General features: G+C 41.0%; 1 protein-coding gene across 3 annotated transcripts in view; it reads left to right on the top strand.

Annotated features, from left to right (window-relative positions):
* Positions 1-19,803, top strand: part of NUBP1 (nucleotide binding protein 1) — a 44,087-nt gene that overhangs the window by 19,397 nt on the left and 4,887 nt on the right. The window contains exons 2-5 of one of the 3 annotated variants that reach the window (XM_032126453.1): positions 4,866-5,075; positions 5,293-5,481; positions 19,302-19,403; positions 19,478-19,614. In XM_032126453.1, the coding sequence (XP_031982344.1) occupies positions 5,442-5,481; positions 19,302-19,403; positions 19,478-19,614 (279 nt within the window). In that variant the 5' untranslated portion in view covers positions 4,866-5,075; positions 5,293-5,441. Of the gene's footprint in view, positions 1-4,865; positions 5,076-5,292; positions 5,482-10,059; positions 10,223-19,133; positions 19,223-19,301; positions 19,404-19,477; positions 19,615-19,803 lie in introns of those variants that run through there. The other 2 variants (XM_032126454.1, XM_032126455.1) reach the window with 2 other exon arrangements.

The raw sequence follows: 19,803 nt of genomic DNA, 5'->3' as shown, positions 1-19,803 counted from the left end.
TCTGGAGGCTGAGTGTAAATTTGTTTACACAGTAAATCAATGGCAAACAAGATTTTTCTGCATTATCCATCTATCTTGGCTTCTAAGGAGCAAATAGTGAATTATTTCTTTTGGAATTTATATAGCTTTATTGCCAAAGTCCATGAAAGTTTCCTCCTTTTTGATAGCCTAAAGAAAACCATTTACTTTTTAAAAGAGGATATATGCTATCAACAAACTGAAATGTGCTGCATGTGTGGATACACTAATAAAAGACAAGAGCACTTTTTCCACTGAGGGTTTGTTTTCACTAGGATAATACACTTCAGATCTTCTGGTCAGTTATATTTAGGGAAGAAGATTATTTTTGTACAGTGTTGTTTTTGCAGTGCTCAATGAAGATTTGTTCTTGCTGCTGGTAGGTGAATCTCAGGGAATTCCAGTACTGCAAGTGATGCTCTCCAAGAACAGCACAAGCAGTTGTGGCTCCCTGGGTTTAGGCAGCCACTCTGAGTAGGAATTCACACTCTGAGCAAACACTTCAGTATTGGTTGCACTGACAATGTACCAAGTGAGGTCTCCACCCAAAAGCAGAGTCAAGATCTTGGAGAGAACATTGCTGAACAAAGGCACAGTCAGGAAGGAGCCTGAATTTGTAATGTTCAGAATTATTGTTCAGCCCTACCATCTCCATCCCAAAGTCCCCAGATTTTCAAATTCAGGCTGGCTCTTCACTTATGTTGATTGTTTTCAGACAATGATATTTTCCTTCTTTTTTCTTCTGTTAAGAATGGGGGGGAAAAAAGCGAGGTCCCTTAGAAGTGCCTCCCTTCTGCTATATATTTCTTAATTGAGTTCTTGGCATAAGGAAGGGAGAAAATATGTCTAGCTATTAGAGTAGCTGTGTGAACTGGGAAAGCCTCCAACTTCCAGAAATATATTTAAAGGCTTCAAGAAGATCCAAATTTCCAAATAATTTTTACTCCTTTGCTTGGTCAGCTGTCAGTATTTGATAAATAGGGTGGGACTATTGTCGATATTTAACAGCTCAACACAAATATTATTCTTCATACACTGTAAAAATAGTATATGAAATGCAAATAAAGTGCTTTATTCCACAGTTTGGTAGTAACAGAAGCAAGTGATAAAATCTTGCCTTGCCTCCATACAAAGGCATAGAGAGGGAGAAAAATGTTACCAGTGGAAACAGTCATCCCTGCTGGGAAACAAAACAGTGAGATTCCTCACTCCTCCCTAAAGTCACGTCCCTGGTGGGGTTCTGTGATAGAAGTTTGTTGTGAAGTGTTTCTGAGTAAGAAACAGCAAGGTAGGACTGTTAATTCAAACCAGATCACTGTGAAGTCTGCAGAAACAGAGCTCCTCCTTTAATCGGCCACATATCACCAGCACCCCTTGAATTGTTCTGCAGTCAAATATTGCAATACAAAACTCAGTTACTTCTGGAACTTTCCCTACATTCAGAAAACTTCATCCTAGAAAGCCACCAGTTAGCTTTACACTGCTGGATGGAGCAGCCTGCCCTCTCCATAGCCATGTGCAACCTGACTGTGGCATCATCCTGGGAAAAATCAAGATGCAGCACAGTCAGTGTGAGATGGGTTTAATGAGTACCAGAAAGAGGCCTGGATGTCACTTCCCAATTTTGTGTTCCAAAATGGTTTCCTATTATTTAACATCTCTAGAAACTTTATTGCTGTGTGAATGGTTTGACACAATAGCCAGGAGACACAGCTCTTTTAGCTGACGGAGAGAATCTGAGTGTCAGCCATGCTGTGACAACCCGGGCTGGCCGCAGAGACGTGTCCACATCGTGCAGCCTGGCCGCCTCTGCAAGGCCACTTGTGTTGGTAGCCTGATTAAGCCACCACCCACACAAAACAAAGGATAAGGAACAGTGCCAGTTTATTCAGGAGACTTTCAAATCTATAATTGTTTTGGATTTGGCTTCTGTCCAGTGTAAAATGCATTTTGCGTGTTCCTACAGCTGCCGTGTAGAGAACACCCTGAAGTAGTAGGAAGCTGCTCAATTACTAGAACTGTAATGTGCCACTTATTCTGTAAATGAGTGAGTAAATCCACGAAGAAATACAAATAATAGTAAAACTTTATTATTCCATTTTGTCCAAAACAGCCAGGATGCTTTACCAACTAGTTCTTTCTCTAATCCTTTACTATTAACACTGTTAATGTGTTTCAGCTGCCATCCAGAAAAGTCACATCTCAAAGCCCATTCCATCCTTCTCCTGTCCCCCACCACGAGGCAGAGCTCCACTGAAAACCAGAAAGCTGAGCAGTCTTGACTTATAGACTGAAGGACAATTTCAGGGCACTTTAAGAACATCTGTTCCTGTATGTTAGTTCCATTCCTAATTTGTCTCAACACTGTCATCAGTCTCAACACTGTCATCAGTCTCAACAGAGCAATGGTTCTGTCTTGGACCAGGAAGTCCTTGAGATCCAGTGATGGATAAGTACATACCTTTAAATAGGTAAGAGCTTGAAGACTTGGGCAAATATCACATCAGTCACAGAGAGTTCTTATAAATACACAAATTTTCTTCATAATTATTGTATGAAGAGTCAAATTAAAAGCTGGAGATGAAAAGATTCCCTCTGAATGAACACAGGCTACCTGTGTACCTGAAGTGGCAGCACTGGAATTGCCCTTCAGCCTCTGTGAATCAACTTTATTCAACCTCCTCTAATTCCAATCAGCAAATCTAGCATTGCTAGACAGGAGAGTGTAAGCATGGGGTAAGCATTTAAACTGCACTTTTCCAGACAAAACCAAACACAGATGGCACATTACCCTGAACAGTTAAATACTGTGTTGTACTAATTCTGACAAGTATGGTGTTTCAGTTTGACTTCTCTAGCTAGAAACTCACGTGTCTTAAAATATTTGTCTGTTATTTTGTCATGGTCTGATTCTCTTAGAATAAGTCTATTAATTCTTTTTGAATTAGTAGCATCTACAGCTGAGAATATGAGGTTATTTAAAGGAAAGAAGCTTGATGTTAATTTCCAGGAGTTTATAGGACTTTATTATTTGAGGAAACAGAGTAATTAATTCTGTCCATCAGGAAATATTTGCGACCTTTGCAACTTTTGTATCATGAACTGAGGTATCAAAGGTCACTGTTCAAGGGAAGCTGGTGAGCCACGGGGTGCTGGGGAAGACTTTGCGCACATTGACACTTCTTGTCAGTGAAGAGAGTGTTTGCCTTCACGAGTCATCTTCCAGTTTTGATTTTGGGGAGGATCAGCAGCTGCAGAGTATCATACGCTTCTTGCAGACATCTCTTTAAAGCCTGTATGATGTTTATAGTGTCAACTTAAACTATAGTGTCATATTGGCCTGAGAAAAGAGAAGGGGACAGGTTACTCACATAACTGCAGCAGACCCTCATCACATTCCTATTTGTAAAGCAAACAGGTAACACTTTCAGTCAGGGTTTGTACAGCTGGCTTGGACTGAGTCAATATGAAACCTCTGCTAATCTGCTTGCACAGCACCTGTGAGAAGTGAGGATTTCTCACTTGTGTTGACTTCAGAGTGGATTAAGCTGCTCTGCTTTGACAGATCTCATCGCTATCTTCACTTGTAGCCTCTCACTTGTGCAGCCTCTCTAGGAGCATCATGGCTGTTTTGAATACCTGTAGAATACATTTATGATGGATGCTACCAGCCAGTGTTGGTGTAGTTCATGATAGCTTAAACTTGTGGGGCAGGATGTGCTGAAGAGTCTAGATTTGGCATAGACACATGATAATCAGAATCACTTGTCAGGAAAATCCCTGAATATGGAGCTCTGAAATCAAGAGTGGATATGTTTATCAATATGTTTATCAGCAGTTTATCAATGGAGATGTGGCAAATCCTCTTGCATAGTCACTGAGCTGGTAAACTCTTCGAACTGACAAAACTGTTTCTGTTAATTTCTCCATGCACTGTGGACTGTAAGAAAGATTGACTTTTCCAGAAACCACTTTTAACTGATTTTGGGACAGTCACAGTTGTTTAACTACAGAAAAACTAGACTTTATTAATTTGTTTTCTGTCTAATCCCTTCAACTATAAAGTTGGCAGCACACACAGGGAACAAGTGCCAACATCAGCACTTCCTTTAAAATAAACAGCAACTCAGATAACATTTACATGTTATAAAGAAATGGTTCATTTGATATGTTCTTTCTCTATTGCAGCCGAGCTATAAAGCTGAATTCTTCTTCCTTTAAACCATGAGAGAAATAAATAATTTAAAAGCAAAAAATCCCTAGAAAGTGAAGTAGCAAATGGTTTTACTTTCTCAGAATTTTGTCTCTTGGAAAATACATTTTAAGGTGTGAGCTCAACCAAAAATTCTGATAGGAAAAAAGTGTCCAAATTTCAAATACCCTGTCAAGATTACAATTTCTAATTGCAGATCTGATGAACATAGCTTTCAGTTATTTGGATCAGCTAAAGCATCCAACAGAATTTGGTCTGGATTAGGGAGCTGTAGTAGCGTAGAATTTGTATGCATTTCAGGAAGGACAAGATATTCTAATTATCTGTCAATATAACTACTTCTAGTAAACACTGTACTTGTATAAACGTTTGGGTTAAAATATTAGAAATCATATTAGACTGACAGAAAACTTGCATGTATGTTAAGACTAAAATACTTCTGAGTATCTGGGGGACATTTTATGAAGCTCTTACATAACCTAGGAGGTAGCAGGAGTTAGATTGACTCAGAACTGCCAGGTACTTCTGGGTTTTAAGTATGTCATATTAATGTCCTTTCACTCCCACTGAAGAAAAATTCAGCGACATTCTAATGTTCCAGTGACTTCAAATGAAGTTTCATTTTTTTTTTCAGACAGAACCCTTTAGAACATCAACAGCATCACTGGCAATTGTGAAGGAAGAAGAAGGGATAATGTAACACTTTCCATTTTTGATCCTAATTAAAACATGTTTGGTATTTTGGATATATGAAATCCTGATGACCAGACTCATATCCATCCTAATGCTGCCAACAGTTTTGTGGAAGAGGTCTTCAGGGAAGACATGGAAAACAAAACTCAGAGTGAGTATAAAACTGGAGTTGTGTATTAATATTTAAAACCATCTTGTTTTGTTCCATTTGTTGGAGTTTTTTTAATAAAATGATTATACTAGCTAAATTGCCTGCCTAATTGATTGTGTGGTGGCACCAGAAGTGACAAATGATATCCTCCCACAGTAAATGTAGCTGCTAAGTGAATGCTCCAGTGTAATCAGGAGCTTTTTCTGGTTTCTTGCAGCTGAACTACTGCACCTAGAATAGGCATGATTTATGTGATATGAAAAGCCATGTGAATAAAACTATTCAAATGGACATAAAAGAATTTGGATCCAAAACAATATTTTGTGACGGAATGGAGCAGAGCATGAAGCTTACGAAATCTGATTTATGGATGTGCCAAAGGAAATGTCAAGATCCTATTATGGAGGTATGTGGCTGAAAAAAAGATATGTTACATTATACATTTATGGTTTAAGGAGTTAGAAAAAGTGAGAAGATGCCAGTACAATAAACTATGATTTATTGCCATTTCCTTGTTTGAATAGAAGCTTTTTTTGAGCTGATAAAACAGTTTAGGAAGAACAATAGAAATACTCATTTGAAGCATTATGTACTTCAATAATCTCATTGTATGTGAAGCTGTTGTATCCAGTAGGATTTTCCTGGAGACAAAAATAAAAAGAGAATAGTTTTACACTTTTCATAAAAATATGGAAAAGTCTCATATATCTTCACATATATCCAGAAAGACACGATGCACACTGTCCAATGGATCATAGCACAGGGATCACCAGGCTGAGGCCAGCCTGTGCTGTGAACCCCCAGCTAAACACCCTGTGTATGTGTCAGATGAGCTCATCTGTGCCAAGGCGAAAGTGGAGTCACTCAATAGTTGAAAATGAGTTGAGGCAGTAAGGGATGCTGCCTCATTCTTATTTGCAATTAACTTTTTAAGGAGCTTGACCATTAAATGGTATTTTGCATCATAAGACAGACTTCTGTCCAGGATAACGTGTTCTTAAAATAGATATGTCCTAAAGTGAAATCTTGTGTTTCATACAGAATGGAATTAAAATCAATTCCTAACTCAGACATGAGACTGAATCCCAAAGGTTATCAACCACCAACAAGCAATTGAACTCTTAACTGTCCAGGAAAAGAGATTCCAAAGACAACTGCACGTACTGAATGTCTAAAAGGAACTACACACATTGACATTTTGGCCCATTACTTCAATTATTTCAAGCTTCTTGGATTTTACTTTTTTTCTCCCAGAATTTGAATCACAATGTAATGAATGCAATTCCAATCTCATCAAACTGATTTACACTGTCATTGAATTTTCTGTTCTTGAGTAGCTGATGAAGGAAGGGATGTAGCAGTCTGACCTTTACTTACTGAAATTGAGGTGCATCATGGCAAAGTCTTTCTGTTCTTCCCTGAAAGTGTGTTTGAACATTTTCAGAGGGTTCTCCTTTGCCTTCATGGATTTCTCCAGTATCATAATTTTATCTTCTGTCTGGAAGATTTCCTGAAGTACCTGAACAAAGCAGAACATTTTTGTAAGCCTCACATGCATACAAAATCAGAACCCACCCCTGCTTTTAAACACTCCTATTGGAACTTCCATCCTAGCATGTCATTTTGCTTAATTTAGGGGAGGAGACTACTATAATCTCATATCAGATGGATGAATTTGTATAATTTTGGCTTGCTCTTGCCATTTCCCTAAAAGGACATATGGTAATCAAATCTCATAGGAGAGCCAGAAGGAGCTGGCCATGTACTCACATATCATATGAAAGCATTTAATGAAGTTCTTCCTGGAAAACACCAGGAAAAGCTTCCACTAAGAAATGCACCATCACTTTCCTATTATAAAACCATTACATTTGTAGGCAAATTGGAGTATACATTTATTACAAGAAGAAGAGAAGTGTTGAATTACAACTGTGGGGGAAATTACAACTGTGCTTTTGTGATAAAGCCATTTTCATGGAGGCAGTGTTTATAGCTCTACAGGATCTCTTTCCATTTTGCTTCACTATTAATTTTTCTCCTAAGTAAAAAAATCTACTTCTTGATCTATGAACATTTTGCAAAGGTGAAATTCCAAAAAACTGTCATTTTATTTTAAACTTTCATTCAATTCTTTTGAGGACATTTGCTGCAAGAACATATGAACACAAGTCATATTTCCCTACTGAAACTTTCTCAAAGTTTTGAAAACTCCCATAGAAGTGGTAGAGGGAAGATCAACTTCCTTTAAAGACTTATTTTCTGTAAGTGGAGAAGATAAGGGGTGAACATCACCAAAAAGGAGAGATACATGGAATTAGTATAGCATAGTTTTTGGTTGCAGTGCTTGTTATCATTTAATCGTATTAACCCTGAGAATCCTCTAAGTGCTTCTTATGTGTTTTAATCTATATGGGGGGAAAAGGAGAGAGAAATTGCAAGGGAAAAGTTTTGTTCAGTATTAAAAAAGAAAGAAGGGGGAAAATGTTTATATTTCCTAGCCTATTGGTTATGATGTTACCCTCATTTACCAGGATTCATTACAGCCAGTGTGGTAAACCCATTCAAGCATTTCCTGTCGGTAGCTTTAGAGTGGAAGAGGTCAAATTGAACTAATGTAGTTTCTTCAGCCAGTTTACTAAAATCAATGCAACTTGAATTTCAACAGCCACTAAAAATGGCATAATGTGATTTAAATTATGCTGCTATTTAGATCTGGTCTACACATTAAGTTGTACCAGATTTGCTAATGATGTGTGTGGTTTGAAAATTGAATTAGTTCCTGCTGCTGAAAGGTTATTTATAGACAAAACCCAAAGAGTTAAGAATGCCAGAAGCCTGCATCCCAGTCCAAATCCTTAGGGGCTTGTTGACACTGTATAGTAGAGCAGTGGGAAAGATCTCCTGGCTAGCACTGTCCAAACCCACTCAACCCTTACAGCAAAGCAGTTTTGCAGTAGATTAATCACTTTGGGCCCTGAAGCAGCAGCCTGTGAACATGACTGAACATTTGGAGCCACATTTCCACACTGTACTGAGCCCTTTGTGTCTAGGCTAGGTTCTCTCAGAGCTCCTTGAGAGAGCCTTCACCCAAAAAGAAGCCTTTATTGATTATAGACTACAGGGAAAAAAATCTGGTTTGGTATGGAGAGAACACAGTATGGAAGAAAGTGAAGATAATGGCAGTAAATTTCTCCCTATAATTTAATTCTGCAGTGGTTCTTTCCTAATCAGATAATCACTGTAAGCTAGCTGTGATTTAGAGGAAATACTTATGTAGGTAATTTAGTGCACTTTGGTAGCTACTTGCTTTGCAGAGGAACTGCTTATGATAAGAGCATTGTTGGAAACATTGTTTTATATGCTGTTTACAATTTAACTGGTTACAGAAACAGACTTAATGACATTAAATATTGATTTTACACCAAGACCACATCCTTCCTTTTCCCTGAGAACACTAAGGACTTGGGTCTTCTGCTGCTCAGAAGCAGAGTTTGAGTAACCTGTGTGTTGTCAGGACTTGATTATTTTATATTGTGTGTTCACCTGTCCACTGCAAAGGTGAGGTCCAGTTCCCAGATAGCCCTCCTGAGTAGATGTGTGTCAGGGAGAGGTTTACAAGCCTGTCAGTCCTATCCATTGCTCCCACTGTCTCCTTCTCTGCTAACCAAAGCCAGCAGCCTGTGGGGATGTACCAAGGCTGTGAGGCAAAGAATCCCCAGTGCTTTCAGAGGTCAGCCGATGCCCAGCAGGGTCCTCCTTTCCTGTGTTTATGTTACACCCCCTGTCAGCACAGCCGTGTTTCCCATGCTACGCCTTGATGCCTGCAAGGGAGCCAAAGCCTGGTCTGATGTGGTTCTGTTGGGGGGACTTGTGAGGATGCTGGCCTCTTACATTAGTGCTACTTAAAACTGGGAGCACATTGTAAACAAGTTCATTTATTTTCAATAAAAAAGTATAATTCAAAGTAAAAACAATGAAACAAAGCAGCAAGTTTCTCAGCCACGTAAGAACTGGGCACAGTTATGTCTCTGTTTCAGAAAGTATTGAATGGATTATTTGTTTTCTACTTCTAGAGGAAGAGAAGACTTCTCATGGTTCAGATTCTGGGTAGGACCTTTGTGGTTCAGCCTTTAGTCTGTACTGGTACTCACTTTCTCTCTCGGGTAGCAGCTGGAAATGGTGATTCATCTTCATGAACCAAATCTAACAATGAAACAGTGCAATGAAAACAGTCCAGAGCACTTGGTTAGCAATGAACCAGGACACTGAAACCAACTCCCAGAGCGATGCCACAGGTCACACACCTGCTCGTGTTATGGTGAGCATGTAATGCAGTCACCATGCTGATACTGCCTAGCCTCTGATCGTGAGTCTATGAATTTAGTTGATTTGGTGAATGGAGATAGGTTACAGGTTGTCTTACACTGAGTTATTTCTAATGAAGTTAGAGAAGAGGATGAAATTAATGTTTTCTGCAAGAAAATGTCTGCAAGCACTTTACACACAACCAAGGAAACTGGTTAGTGCTACAGAGCAAACTCCTCATTCATTCATTCACTAAAAAAAATATTGTTTAAGCCTGGCTGTGAACACAAAATTGAAACATGTAACTATGCACCCATCTTTAAGCCTTGCCTGGCTGCATGTAAGTGGTAGGTTCATTGTGCATTCTTGAATTTTGTTGGGTTTTTTTTTAAAGCACTGACATTTAAGACATACAAAATAAAATGGCCTCAGGGGAACCACCTCCAATGCATCACAGAAGCTTTGTTCAAACAGTTTTCGATTACTCACTCTGACCACACATTGCCTGAAATAGTTTAGGTAATCTGCTGTACAGAACGGATTGGTGGGGAGGATCACCAGACAGCGTTGCACCAGCCCACGTCATTTCTGGATGACGTCCAAAGGCAGGAAACAAACACAACAAGTGCTGAGCAGCGTGTTCCTAGGAGAGCGTGGGGAGGCATTGGCCCAGCAGCTGCCCCACCGGAAACTTTCCCTTCCAGAACATGAGGAAAGTTTTGTGCTGCAACGTTCTTGAGACCATGGAGAAAACTGCTCCAGCTGCTCTCTCGTTCCACCAGGCTGTGATTTTTGTAGGCTGGATACAGCTAGACGGAGAGCAGTCACACAAGTTCCATCAGGTACTCAGTGTGGGCTTACATACAATATAAGCACTTCTAAAATGCTGCAGCCTGGCTTTGTTTCTTTGTTGGTTCTGAGGTCAGCTCACTGTTTACTATCTGAATGCAAAAAGCAGCAGCCAGGTAATGTCGTGGGAGGAATATACTTGTGCCTTCTCATTTGTAAATTCCTTTAACATTTTGCCTCTCAGTCAGTTTTGCTAAATATTTTTCACCCACGTTTCCATATTTTGCCTAAATTATTTTGTAAATTTAATATTAGTTGATACTATACTTGACTGAATAAATAGTGTGCTCATGACTGATTTCACAATTAATTTTAGGAGATATGCCACATTATGTTAAAGTAATACTATGATAACTTGCAATATTTAGACAGCAAGCATAACCCAGATCTCAAGTCTGAAATTAATTTTAACCTGACCATTTTTACTGTCATGTCATAGACACATTCTAGTAGGAGTAACCTACTAAAACAAAATACTGTAGGCTCTTCAGGTAGGGTAAAAATATAGGCAAAAAAGAAAGTGAGAGTCAAATTCCCTCCTATATTGATATAATAAATTGCCTTTTCACACCCCAGGGATAAAAAATCCCCAACACAATGAAGCTGTTTCTAAAAGCATTCTCAGTGAGCTGAGTGGAAATACTCAGAATCATGGTGATTGTTTATTGGAATGGATGTTTATTTTTTCATTATTTTATTTAATAGGTACATGTTTTTCTAGCATCTTTCTGATCCCTGTGCTCCCAGCCTTTGAACAGCAAGGCCTGCAGGAAGGGTGGTGCTGGGCATGGGAACACTTCTGAGCACAGACAGGTGTTGGAGCTGGCAGGGATAATCTTCTGTTTAGACATGGTACAGATACTGGACTAGGTGAACATGTCACTTGCTTCCTGGTCTGACTGATTCCCAGAGCTAATGTCCATAACCATCCTGCCCTGTTGGCTACTTCCAGGAGACTGAAGCCAAGGTAACTATTTATGCTAATATTAACTTTGTGGAAAGCAGATGCAGATGTATTAATGAGGGCTGGCACCACAATTAAAGATTTTCCTTCTTTTCTTAAGGATCTGTGTACTTTTACACCAAATCTAAAATATATTTACCATAACATATTTTGGCATACACTGACATTGGGACATGTTGATGGCAATGTACCACCACCCTCTTCTACACTGACTTGTGCACACACTACTTTCTGTTCACCAGTCTAAAGATGTGGTCCGAGAGCAGCTCTGAGTCTGAGCAGAGTCACAGGCTGTAATTAAACTCCTCAGAATGTTTGCATCCCCAGATGACCACATGCTGTGAGCCCAGTGATGATGAAATACAGAGGAGCTGTAATGCCTTCTTGGGTTTGTGACCTAACCCTTGCCAAATACCTCACTGGGGCTTCTGGGCTTCTGCCTCCAGCACCTCATATTTCCAGGGTTCCACTATCCAAACTCTGGATGATCTTCCCATTGTTATGACCAAGATTAAGTCCAGAATCAAGTAAGATAAATTAATCATAGACTTTTATGTGCAAGGGATATAAACAGAAGAAAATGTGTCATTTCAACATAGGATCATTTTTAGATCACCACCATATTCACACTATTTACCCTTTTATGTAGTTTTTGATTCTTTCCTTTTTCAGGGTACTGATTTTAGAAACAAATGGTTTCAGAAAGGTTCCTGTATGTTGTTTTAGGGTTGGGTTTTGGTTGGATTTTTTTGATCTGGAAAAGATTTTGCTGTTTCACAAATTAGAAAAATATTTTTCATTCCAAAATGGGCTCCAGACCTCATTAAAATAACAGCTTTTTTTGCTTCCAAGATAGAAAAACATTACTATGTTAATTTTCCTCTCATTTTATGGAACTAGCCTGCTTAGTTAGGAAAATAATTTTCAGAAAGAAGGATGTCTCTGAGAGTGCCATTCATTGCTTGAGAAGTCATTGCAAAAACAGCCTTTGCAAGATCAATATTTTTTAAACACAAAACCTGAACTTGTAGCACCCTTTGTCTAATTGCTATTAGAGGAGAAGGGAAGAGGAGCTGTAGTAGCTGCCTTGACTATAATCACTTCCCAATGGAAGAACAGAACTGTGGTAGAATTCAAGAACTAAGCCAATGGCTGTCCTATTGAACCATATCCTAGCCATGCTTTTTCTCCAATTATTACAGACTGGAGCAAGAAGAAAGGGTGCTCTGTGATGCTTGCTGATGGATACCAGTTAAATGAGCACTCATCCACACTCACTTCTGCCCTCACTTGCCTTCTTCTTCCTCTTGTTCCTCTGATGTATAGTCAGGAGCAAGAGAATTAACAGGACTTATTACCATATAACTTCACCCAGAGCTTAATCAGCAATGTTTTTGCTCAGTGAACCTATTGCATTTTCCTTTTCTTTTGACAACGCTGACCAGCCTGAGTTCCTCCTCAGCAGCATAAGCTGTTTGCTTCCACTCTAGCGTTTGGTAATTCTGATGTAACTCCATTATTGTGGAGTTTGTGATGAGTAAAGTGTCTCTGCTATGTATGCACCAACCAGTAACTCAGCAGAAACAGCAGCAACAGACTTCACTCTTCTCTGATGTTTTTGATCCATGTATACAAATGCAAACTAATTCTTCTTTATACAAATACAAATACTCCAGTTTCTCCAGGTAGTTTATTATTGCTATTTAATGCTGTAACAGTATAGGGATATAGCTACTGCTTTTTTCCATTATAATCCAGTTGTCAGCAGTTATAGTGTCAGCTGGACTCCATGAAAAAATCCCTGCTTGTGTGTCAATATCTCACAATGCACTTGTGCTCCCTCATGCCAGAAGTTATTTTATAAAGGGGCACATAAAAGCAATAGAAAACACCAATGGAAAATGTGAAGTAAATGTTCATACACTTAAATCCATGAGAAACTTAGATGGATAGCCAATTCCATCTAAGTGGGATTAAGTGCTGTAGCTGGCAAGACCATATACAATCTAAAGTACACAAAAAACTACATCTTTTGTGCTTTGTAGATGGGGGGGAAGGAAAAAGGAAAAGAAAATGTATTTATGTGCTGTGAGCTTACACATATTTAGCTGGTTAGCTTGAACTTTCCTAAGAGTCCCTAAAAATAAACTGAAAACATCTTAAACTACTTATGACAAATAGAATTGCAGGAAAACTCTATTGTTTCCAAATGTGCATTAAAAAAAAATGAGTGAACGTGAGACTGCTCTGTTAGAGAAAGAATCTTAATGGAAAAACTTAGAGAACTCTGAGTGGAGCTGAATGAAAGTAACAAATGAATCTTGCTGCTTAAAAAAATTTTATCTGTTGGTACAAATGTTAACTTCAGATTAACTTTAGAATATATGTTTCAAAATTCAATTAATATACTTCCAACATATTACTTATTTTAGTGAAAACTTACTGCAAAGGCGATACAGACATAGATTAATGCAGGTCTGTCCTCTTCCGTGCCATTTCTGCTTTGTATAATAGGAAGACAAGGGCAGAACAAATGTTTGGAAAGTTCACTGTGACCCACTTTGAAATATCAGACTGTTTCTGACCAGAACCAGGCCAACATTCAGGCTAAAGATATGGAAATGTTTTATCAAAAGGCAAGGAAGACTTGGAACTTAGGTGTCAAGGATGTACTAATTACATTCTGTATGTAAACATTTCTACATTTTAGTTGATTTAGGGCTCTTCCCTGGCTGTGGCAAAATAAAAGTGTAAAAGCTTAGTCATCTTCTTCCTCTGAAGAAGATGTGCTGTTTGTGGGTCTCTTTTATTTGCACACTTTCCAAAGTTTGTTTAAGAAGAAAAAAAAAAAAAGTACTATTTCTACATTAGGAAATGGCCAGGGAGTATCATCAATTAATGTAAAATAGGAAAAAAACACCATCAAAGACATCTTTCCTCACTTTAAATATCTAAGTTGCAAATGAACATAATCAGTGTGTGATTCCGGACAGAAGCTGCAAGGTTTCTTGTAAAACCCTGACATCTGTCTGTGAGCAAGCTCCTCTCAGGCTTTGTGTGAGCCACAGGCAGTTCCAGGGAAGTGAATACAGGTGTATCTTTTGAGGGGGTGCTTTCTCAAGAAGCATGTAAACACTACAGAACACTTCTGTGCCTCTTGGATATAATAAGATAATATGCAGCTGCCAACTTCTAGTGAATTTTACCTCAGTAGTCTTTGGAGTTCTTTCTTTGCATCTGCTACTTCAGCAACATGATTATTAAAGCTGCAGTTAATACCGATTAAATGATTCTACCTCTCCTCAGATGTGCACTCCAGTCCAAATCTGCATCCTTTCAGAGCGTGACAGAATTGGCCCCTGCATGTTGAAAGCACCTGATATTGTCTCCACTGAATTTAGCCCATGATGCAGGAACTGAAACACTCATCAGGGATTTAAAATAACTTGCAGCCTGAGCCCCTGGCTTCAAAACTGCTAGTGTGGTGTAAGCTACTGTCTTTGGACTTGAATTCTCCATTCTTTAATGCCCTGCTTTGCCTGCTAGATCACTCCTCTCTTCACCCAAGTGTTTAATGTACTCTTATGAAAAGGTATTTTACTCCCCAAATTGAAACACTGAGACAAATAACTGTCTGCATTTAGTCTTCTTTCTCCACCCAAAACTTTATTTTAAGAATTAAGCCTGTACATTAAACTTTGCAGGGGTAAGTCACTATTTTTTGAGTTTCACATTTACTCTAGATTTCTATCGAACACTGAGAGTAAATACTAAGGGACGCAAAAAGAAAAGGTTAATTTTGGTTTTGTCAGTGGTGTTTTCTCAGTAGCCTGTTTTTCAGTTATTCATAGGGTATTCCTGTGTCCAAACTGAAGTACTGACCTTCCTAAATGATTTGGAATTCCTTAGTGCTGCACACTTATTTAGGCAGCTGCCCTGAAAAGCTTCAGGTAACCAGCCTGATACAATAGTGAAATGTATAAATCAGTGTACTGAACCTGAGCTGGCACTGCTCACAGATACTGAGCCAGACAATCTCAGTCTACTTGCTGCAGGATATTTGGGTTTGGGAGTTTTGTCCCCTCTCTATGATCTGATGAATTATATTCATTTTCTCACCAGAAAATGAAATTTCTAAGTAGGTTTCCATCTTGACTATCTGAAATACATAGTACTTAATCTGCTCTTTAACAGTGCTTTTTCAGACTGTAATTTATCGATCTGGGTCTGTTGAAGCAGAAAACACTTGCTCTGCTCCTGAGTGCTGCAGGTATGTCTCAGACTGCCAAATGGGTTCAGGAAAACTTTAATGAAAAAAGTCATTTCTTTGGATAATGGATGGTGAGAAAGGAAAAAGCCTGCAAAACTTATCCCCATGAATCTGCTTTTTACTAGAGCTGACAAGAATAATTTTATTCATTGCAAATCCTAAAAGTAAGTAGCGGTACTAGAGTCAGCAGAATGCCTGCCAAGTTTCCTTCGGATATGCCCTCATTTCAGTAGTGAATGAGGTGATCTTTTAATGAAAAACAGAACATAAGTAAACAAATAATACCAATTATTTTTTCCTTCTTCCAAGTAGACAGAGTCGTTATCATTTGAGATTGTGAAGTACATTCACCATTGGAGTACTGCTGTGTTAGTGATAAGGGAACTGACAAGGCATCAGCACAGAGACACTGCCCTCTATTGCAAACTGCTCTGCTGCTGCTACTGCTCTTGGATGGATGAGACCAATGCTAATCAACAGTTTTAGAACTGCATACAGTTGGAGCATTGTAGTTCAGCAATTTTCTGTCAGTCTGTAACACTGAGGCTGTGCCAAATGCACGAACGTCCCAATAACCCAGCTCTTTTGCAGACAGCACATTAAGTCTGTTGTAGACACTGGTGTGCTGTTTGCTGCATTGCACTGACCTGCACCTCAGCTGGATTTTAACTGATTTGATGTGGATTTGTAACCTGAAAGGCACACAACGGTGTAAATCAAAACCAGAGGGGACACTGCCCAGTGGAGTTGGAGGGTGAGGAGCCAGCTGCAGCACAGCTGTCTCTGAGAAACCAGCTCAGTGCACAGCCCTGCTGGGTGCCACTGCTGCCCTCCAAAGCAGCCACTGGAAGCAGGCGGGGAATAACTGACAGGGGATGGTCTCACATCGAGGCAAAGCAGGGCCATGCAAGAGAGAAGCCACTTCTTCCTACAGCATTCTCAAATGTAAGGGGAGGGCCTGTGCTCAATCAGGCTCCTACTACAGCAGGGAGGACGCAAAGGGAAGGCCACAACAGCCACTCATACTCATGTCTTTTTCCACTTCAGGGTAAAAGTTGATGCTGCCCAATGTGTTCCTCAGGTTAAAGCACTTCTCATTAATAAAATGGGCCTGAGTTTTTGCCAGAAAGATCCTGCTCTGGGTCACGCTGTGCACATCTGTTGATGCTGAGAAGGGGAAAGACTTACCTTAATCTAAACCACGTTAAATGCTGTGCTAAATAACTAATTGTTTTCATTAGCTTCCTATAATGCTTCATGTTAGAGTTTGCTGGCATTTACAGTGGCTTGAAAATGCTCAGTGCTGTAATTTTGGCTAGAGGGAGCTGCTCTACCATGCATCTCCACTGGTCTCTTGTGTGAGTTCACCACACAGCTTTTAATAATGTTTGTCATTTTAATGGCAGACAACCTCAAGTGTGAAAAACACTGGGTAGTTGTGCAGCATGAGGGAAAGCCTCAATGCAAAAAGGAGGAGGTGTTTAGGGGGAACCTTCAGGCCAGCACTGCTGTAAGTGAGAAAGAAAAGGGCAGACCAGAGTTGTGATTTCCCATCTCTCCTGTTTCGGGGGACAGATTCACTTAGAATAATTCAAATTGTACATTACTGGAAAATATGTTTAAGCATGTCTGCTCATCTTGATTACAAGGAGGGAAATATGTTGCTCCATCTCTGCTTTCTTACTCTCAAGGAATTTTTGGTGTAACTTCATCTCCTTTGGCTCTTCCAAAAGCAGGGAAGTCCTGGCAGGCCTTGGGCTAGAATCAGAGTAATCAGGATAAAGAAAGACAAAGCCTTGCTTTCCAAAGTATCAGGAAGACAGTAGATATATTGGCTTTTTTGGCAAATATTGCTGCCTCCTCAATGGATTTGTCAATTGGTATTACCATCAGTCTGCCTGATGTGGGGATAGAACTGGATCAAAGGTGACCAGAAATGCCATCCTAAAACACTCTAAAGCCTGTTGCTTGCCCAGACCCACACGAGGAGCCCTCCCTGGCTCAGAGGAAGAGGGGTGCTGAGGAAGGAATTCACTTTTCCTTTTTGATGCTTTTTGTGGGGAACGTTCTATATAACCTTGGGAATGGGAAATGATCTGTTGGACCCAAAAGAAAAATATTTGGACACATATCTCAGTTTAAAATGTGGAAAGTCTTGCTGACATCAGTGAATCGAATCCATATGTTGGACAGGAAGCACAGACCTGAAGTGCTGTACTGAGCTGTGGTCTCATACCAAGCCAGTTTTTTCAAGAGCAAGGTACAATATGAACTTCTCAGATATGTCTTACTGGTCAGTTCCTCCTACCACAGACATCTGAATTTGCTTAAACATTTGACTCCACTTCCAAATAGTGTTTTGTTCATTAGTTTCCCATGAAAGGTAATTACAGAGAAGTAAGTGCAGGAGCTGTACAACTATCCAGTGGTGTTAAGCTTTTACCTGAGGTAAATATGCTTGAAAGCTCCTCAAAGACCTTAACTAAACCTATTTTCAGATTTTTTCTATTTTGTTGTTGTTGTTGTTTTGGTGGGGGATTTTGTTTTCTTTGTTTTGGGGTTTTGGTTTTTTGTTGGTTTTGTTTTGTTGTTTGTTTGGGGTTTTTTTGTAGGTGGACAGTTACTGGTTTTATGTTTGGCTTGGTTTTTTTATTTAATTCCCAGAGTGTTCTTTCTAAAAAGCTTGCAGTTGTTGAAGTGCTGTGTCCCAAAAAAAGATAACTTTGCAGTATATTTCTCTCAAAAATAAAGATTTAACACCAGGATGTGCTGGTACCTTTCCAAATATTGCCAGATACTCTTTTCTATTTCCAAGGTGAGACCACCTCAAACAATAACTTACACACTTGTATGTTAAAACAAACAAGTTTTGGGACTAACCAGTCAGAAATGGGAGTACTTGAGACTCCCAAATGTGCTCGGATCAGGAAAATATCCTTTTTACAGCACTTAGGCTGTGATGTTAGGAGCGGCAGAGAGGACAAGGCTGTGCTCAGGCAGCCATGGGAGAGAGGCAGGGAGCAGTGACTAGGATAATGTGGCCAGGAATGGGGTCCAGACTGCATCACAAGCTGGTGCACACTTCCTTGGCGTGGAAAATTATTTTATTATTTTTTACATACCAAGAACAGTGACTATCTAATTGCTCAGAAGTTGATTGGCCAAGTTAAGGCAGTTTAATCTTCCAAATAAATGTACCCATGAAATTAATGGAAATTGTCTACCTGCAAGATACAGAATTAATATACTCAGAATTGCCATGAAATACCGCAACAGCGCGATTCTACTGGAATGATACGTAATCTCCTGGGTATGAAACTTGTGAAGCTCTCCAGTTGTGAAGTGCATTACTGTGTAATACTTTCCCTGGCAGCGGGACAGCCGGGAGCTGGCTCAACGCTGGAGCTTCCAGCGGCCGAGCGGGGTACGGGCCCACAGCCCCGGGGCGGGTCGGCACCGGGAACACTCAGGCTGCGGTACCGGGATGGTTCCGTGCCGTTCCTTGTCAATTGCTTCTGCCTAAAGCAGTTCTAGTGGAGAAATTCCACCCTGGCTTTAAAAGCACGCCGCTGTCAGAGGCGCCTCTGCCGCGGGCCACGGACGGGCTGTTCCCACGGCCGGACGGCCCCGAGGCACAGCCCGGCGGCGGCAGCGCCCCCTGGCGGCAGCGGTTGGGCACCGCGGGCCCGAGGCCCCGCTCCCGGAAGTGACGGCGGAAGTGACGCAGCGCTATGGCGGAGGCGCCGGGCGCACCGGAGGGTGAGCAGCGGGGCCGGACGGGGCGGGACGAGCCCCCCGCCCGCGGCGCTCGCGGCCCAGCTCTCGCTGTCCCTTGCAGAGTGCCCCGGGACCGGCAGCGCCCAGGCGGGCAGGGCGGCCGCCTGTCAGGGATGTCCCAACCAGCGGCTGTGCGCGGCCGGCGCAGCCGGGCCGGACCCGGGTGAGTGCAGCGGCCGTGAGGGGGGCGGCTCGGGGGCGCGGTGGGGATGCGCTGACGGAGCGGTGTCTCCGCAGCGGAGGCGGCGGAGCTGCGGGCGCGGCTGCGGGCGGTGCGGCACACGGTTCTGGTGCTGTCCGGCAAGGGCGGCGTGGGCAAGAGCACCTTCAGTGCCCTCCTGGCGCACGGGCTGGCGGCCGACGAGACCAAGCAGGTGGGCAGAGGGCGGGGAGAGGACGGGCGGTGGGGGACCCGGAGCGGGCAGGGCCGAGCACCTGCGGGCAGGTACCGATCGTGCGCCCCTGCTCGTTGAGGTTTGACTTTCCTGTGGGAACCCCGTTGGAGTGATTTTATTGCATGAGATCGCCTTTGGAGACAGCCCTGTGCTACCTTATTTCCAGTG

The sequence above is a fragment of the Corvus moneduloides genome, chromosome 16, assembly GCF_009650955.1.
Source record: "Corvus moneduloides isolate bCorMon1 chromosome 16, bCorMon1.pri, whole genome shotgun sequence".
In the NCBI taxonomy this organism is placed as follows: domain Eukaryota; kingdom Metazoa; phylum Chordata; class Aves; order Passeriformes; family Corvidae; genus Corvus; species Corvus moneduloides.
This window is presented reverse-complemented; position numbering and strand designations above follow the sequence as displayed.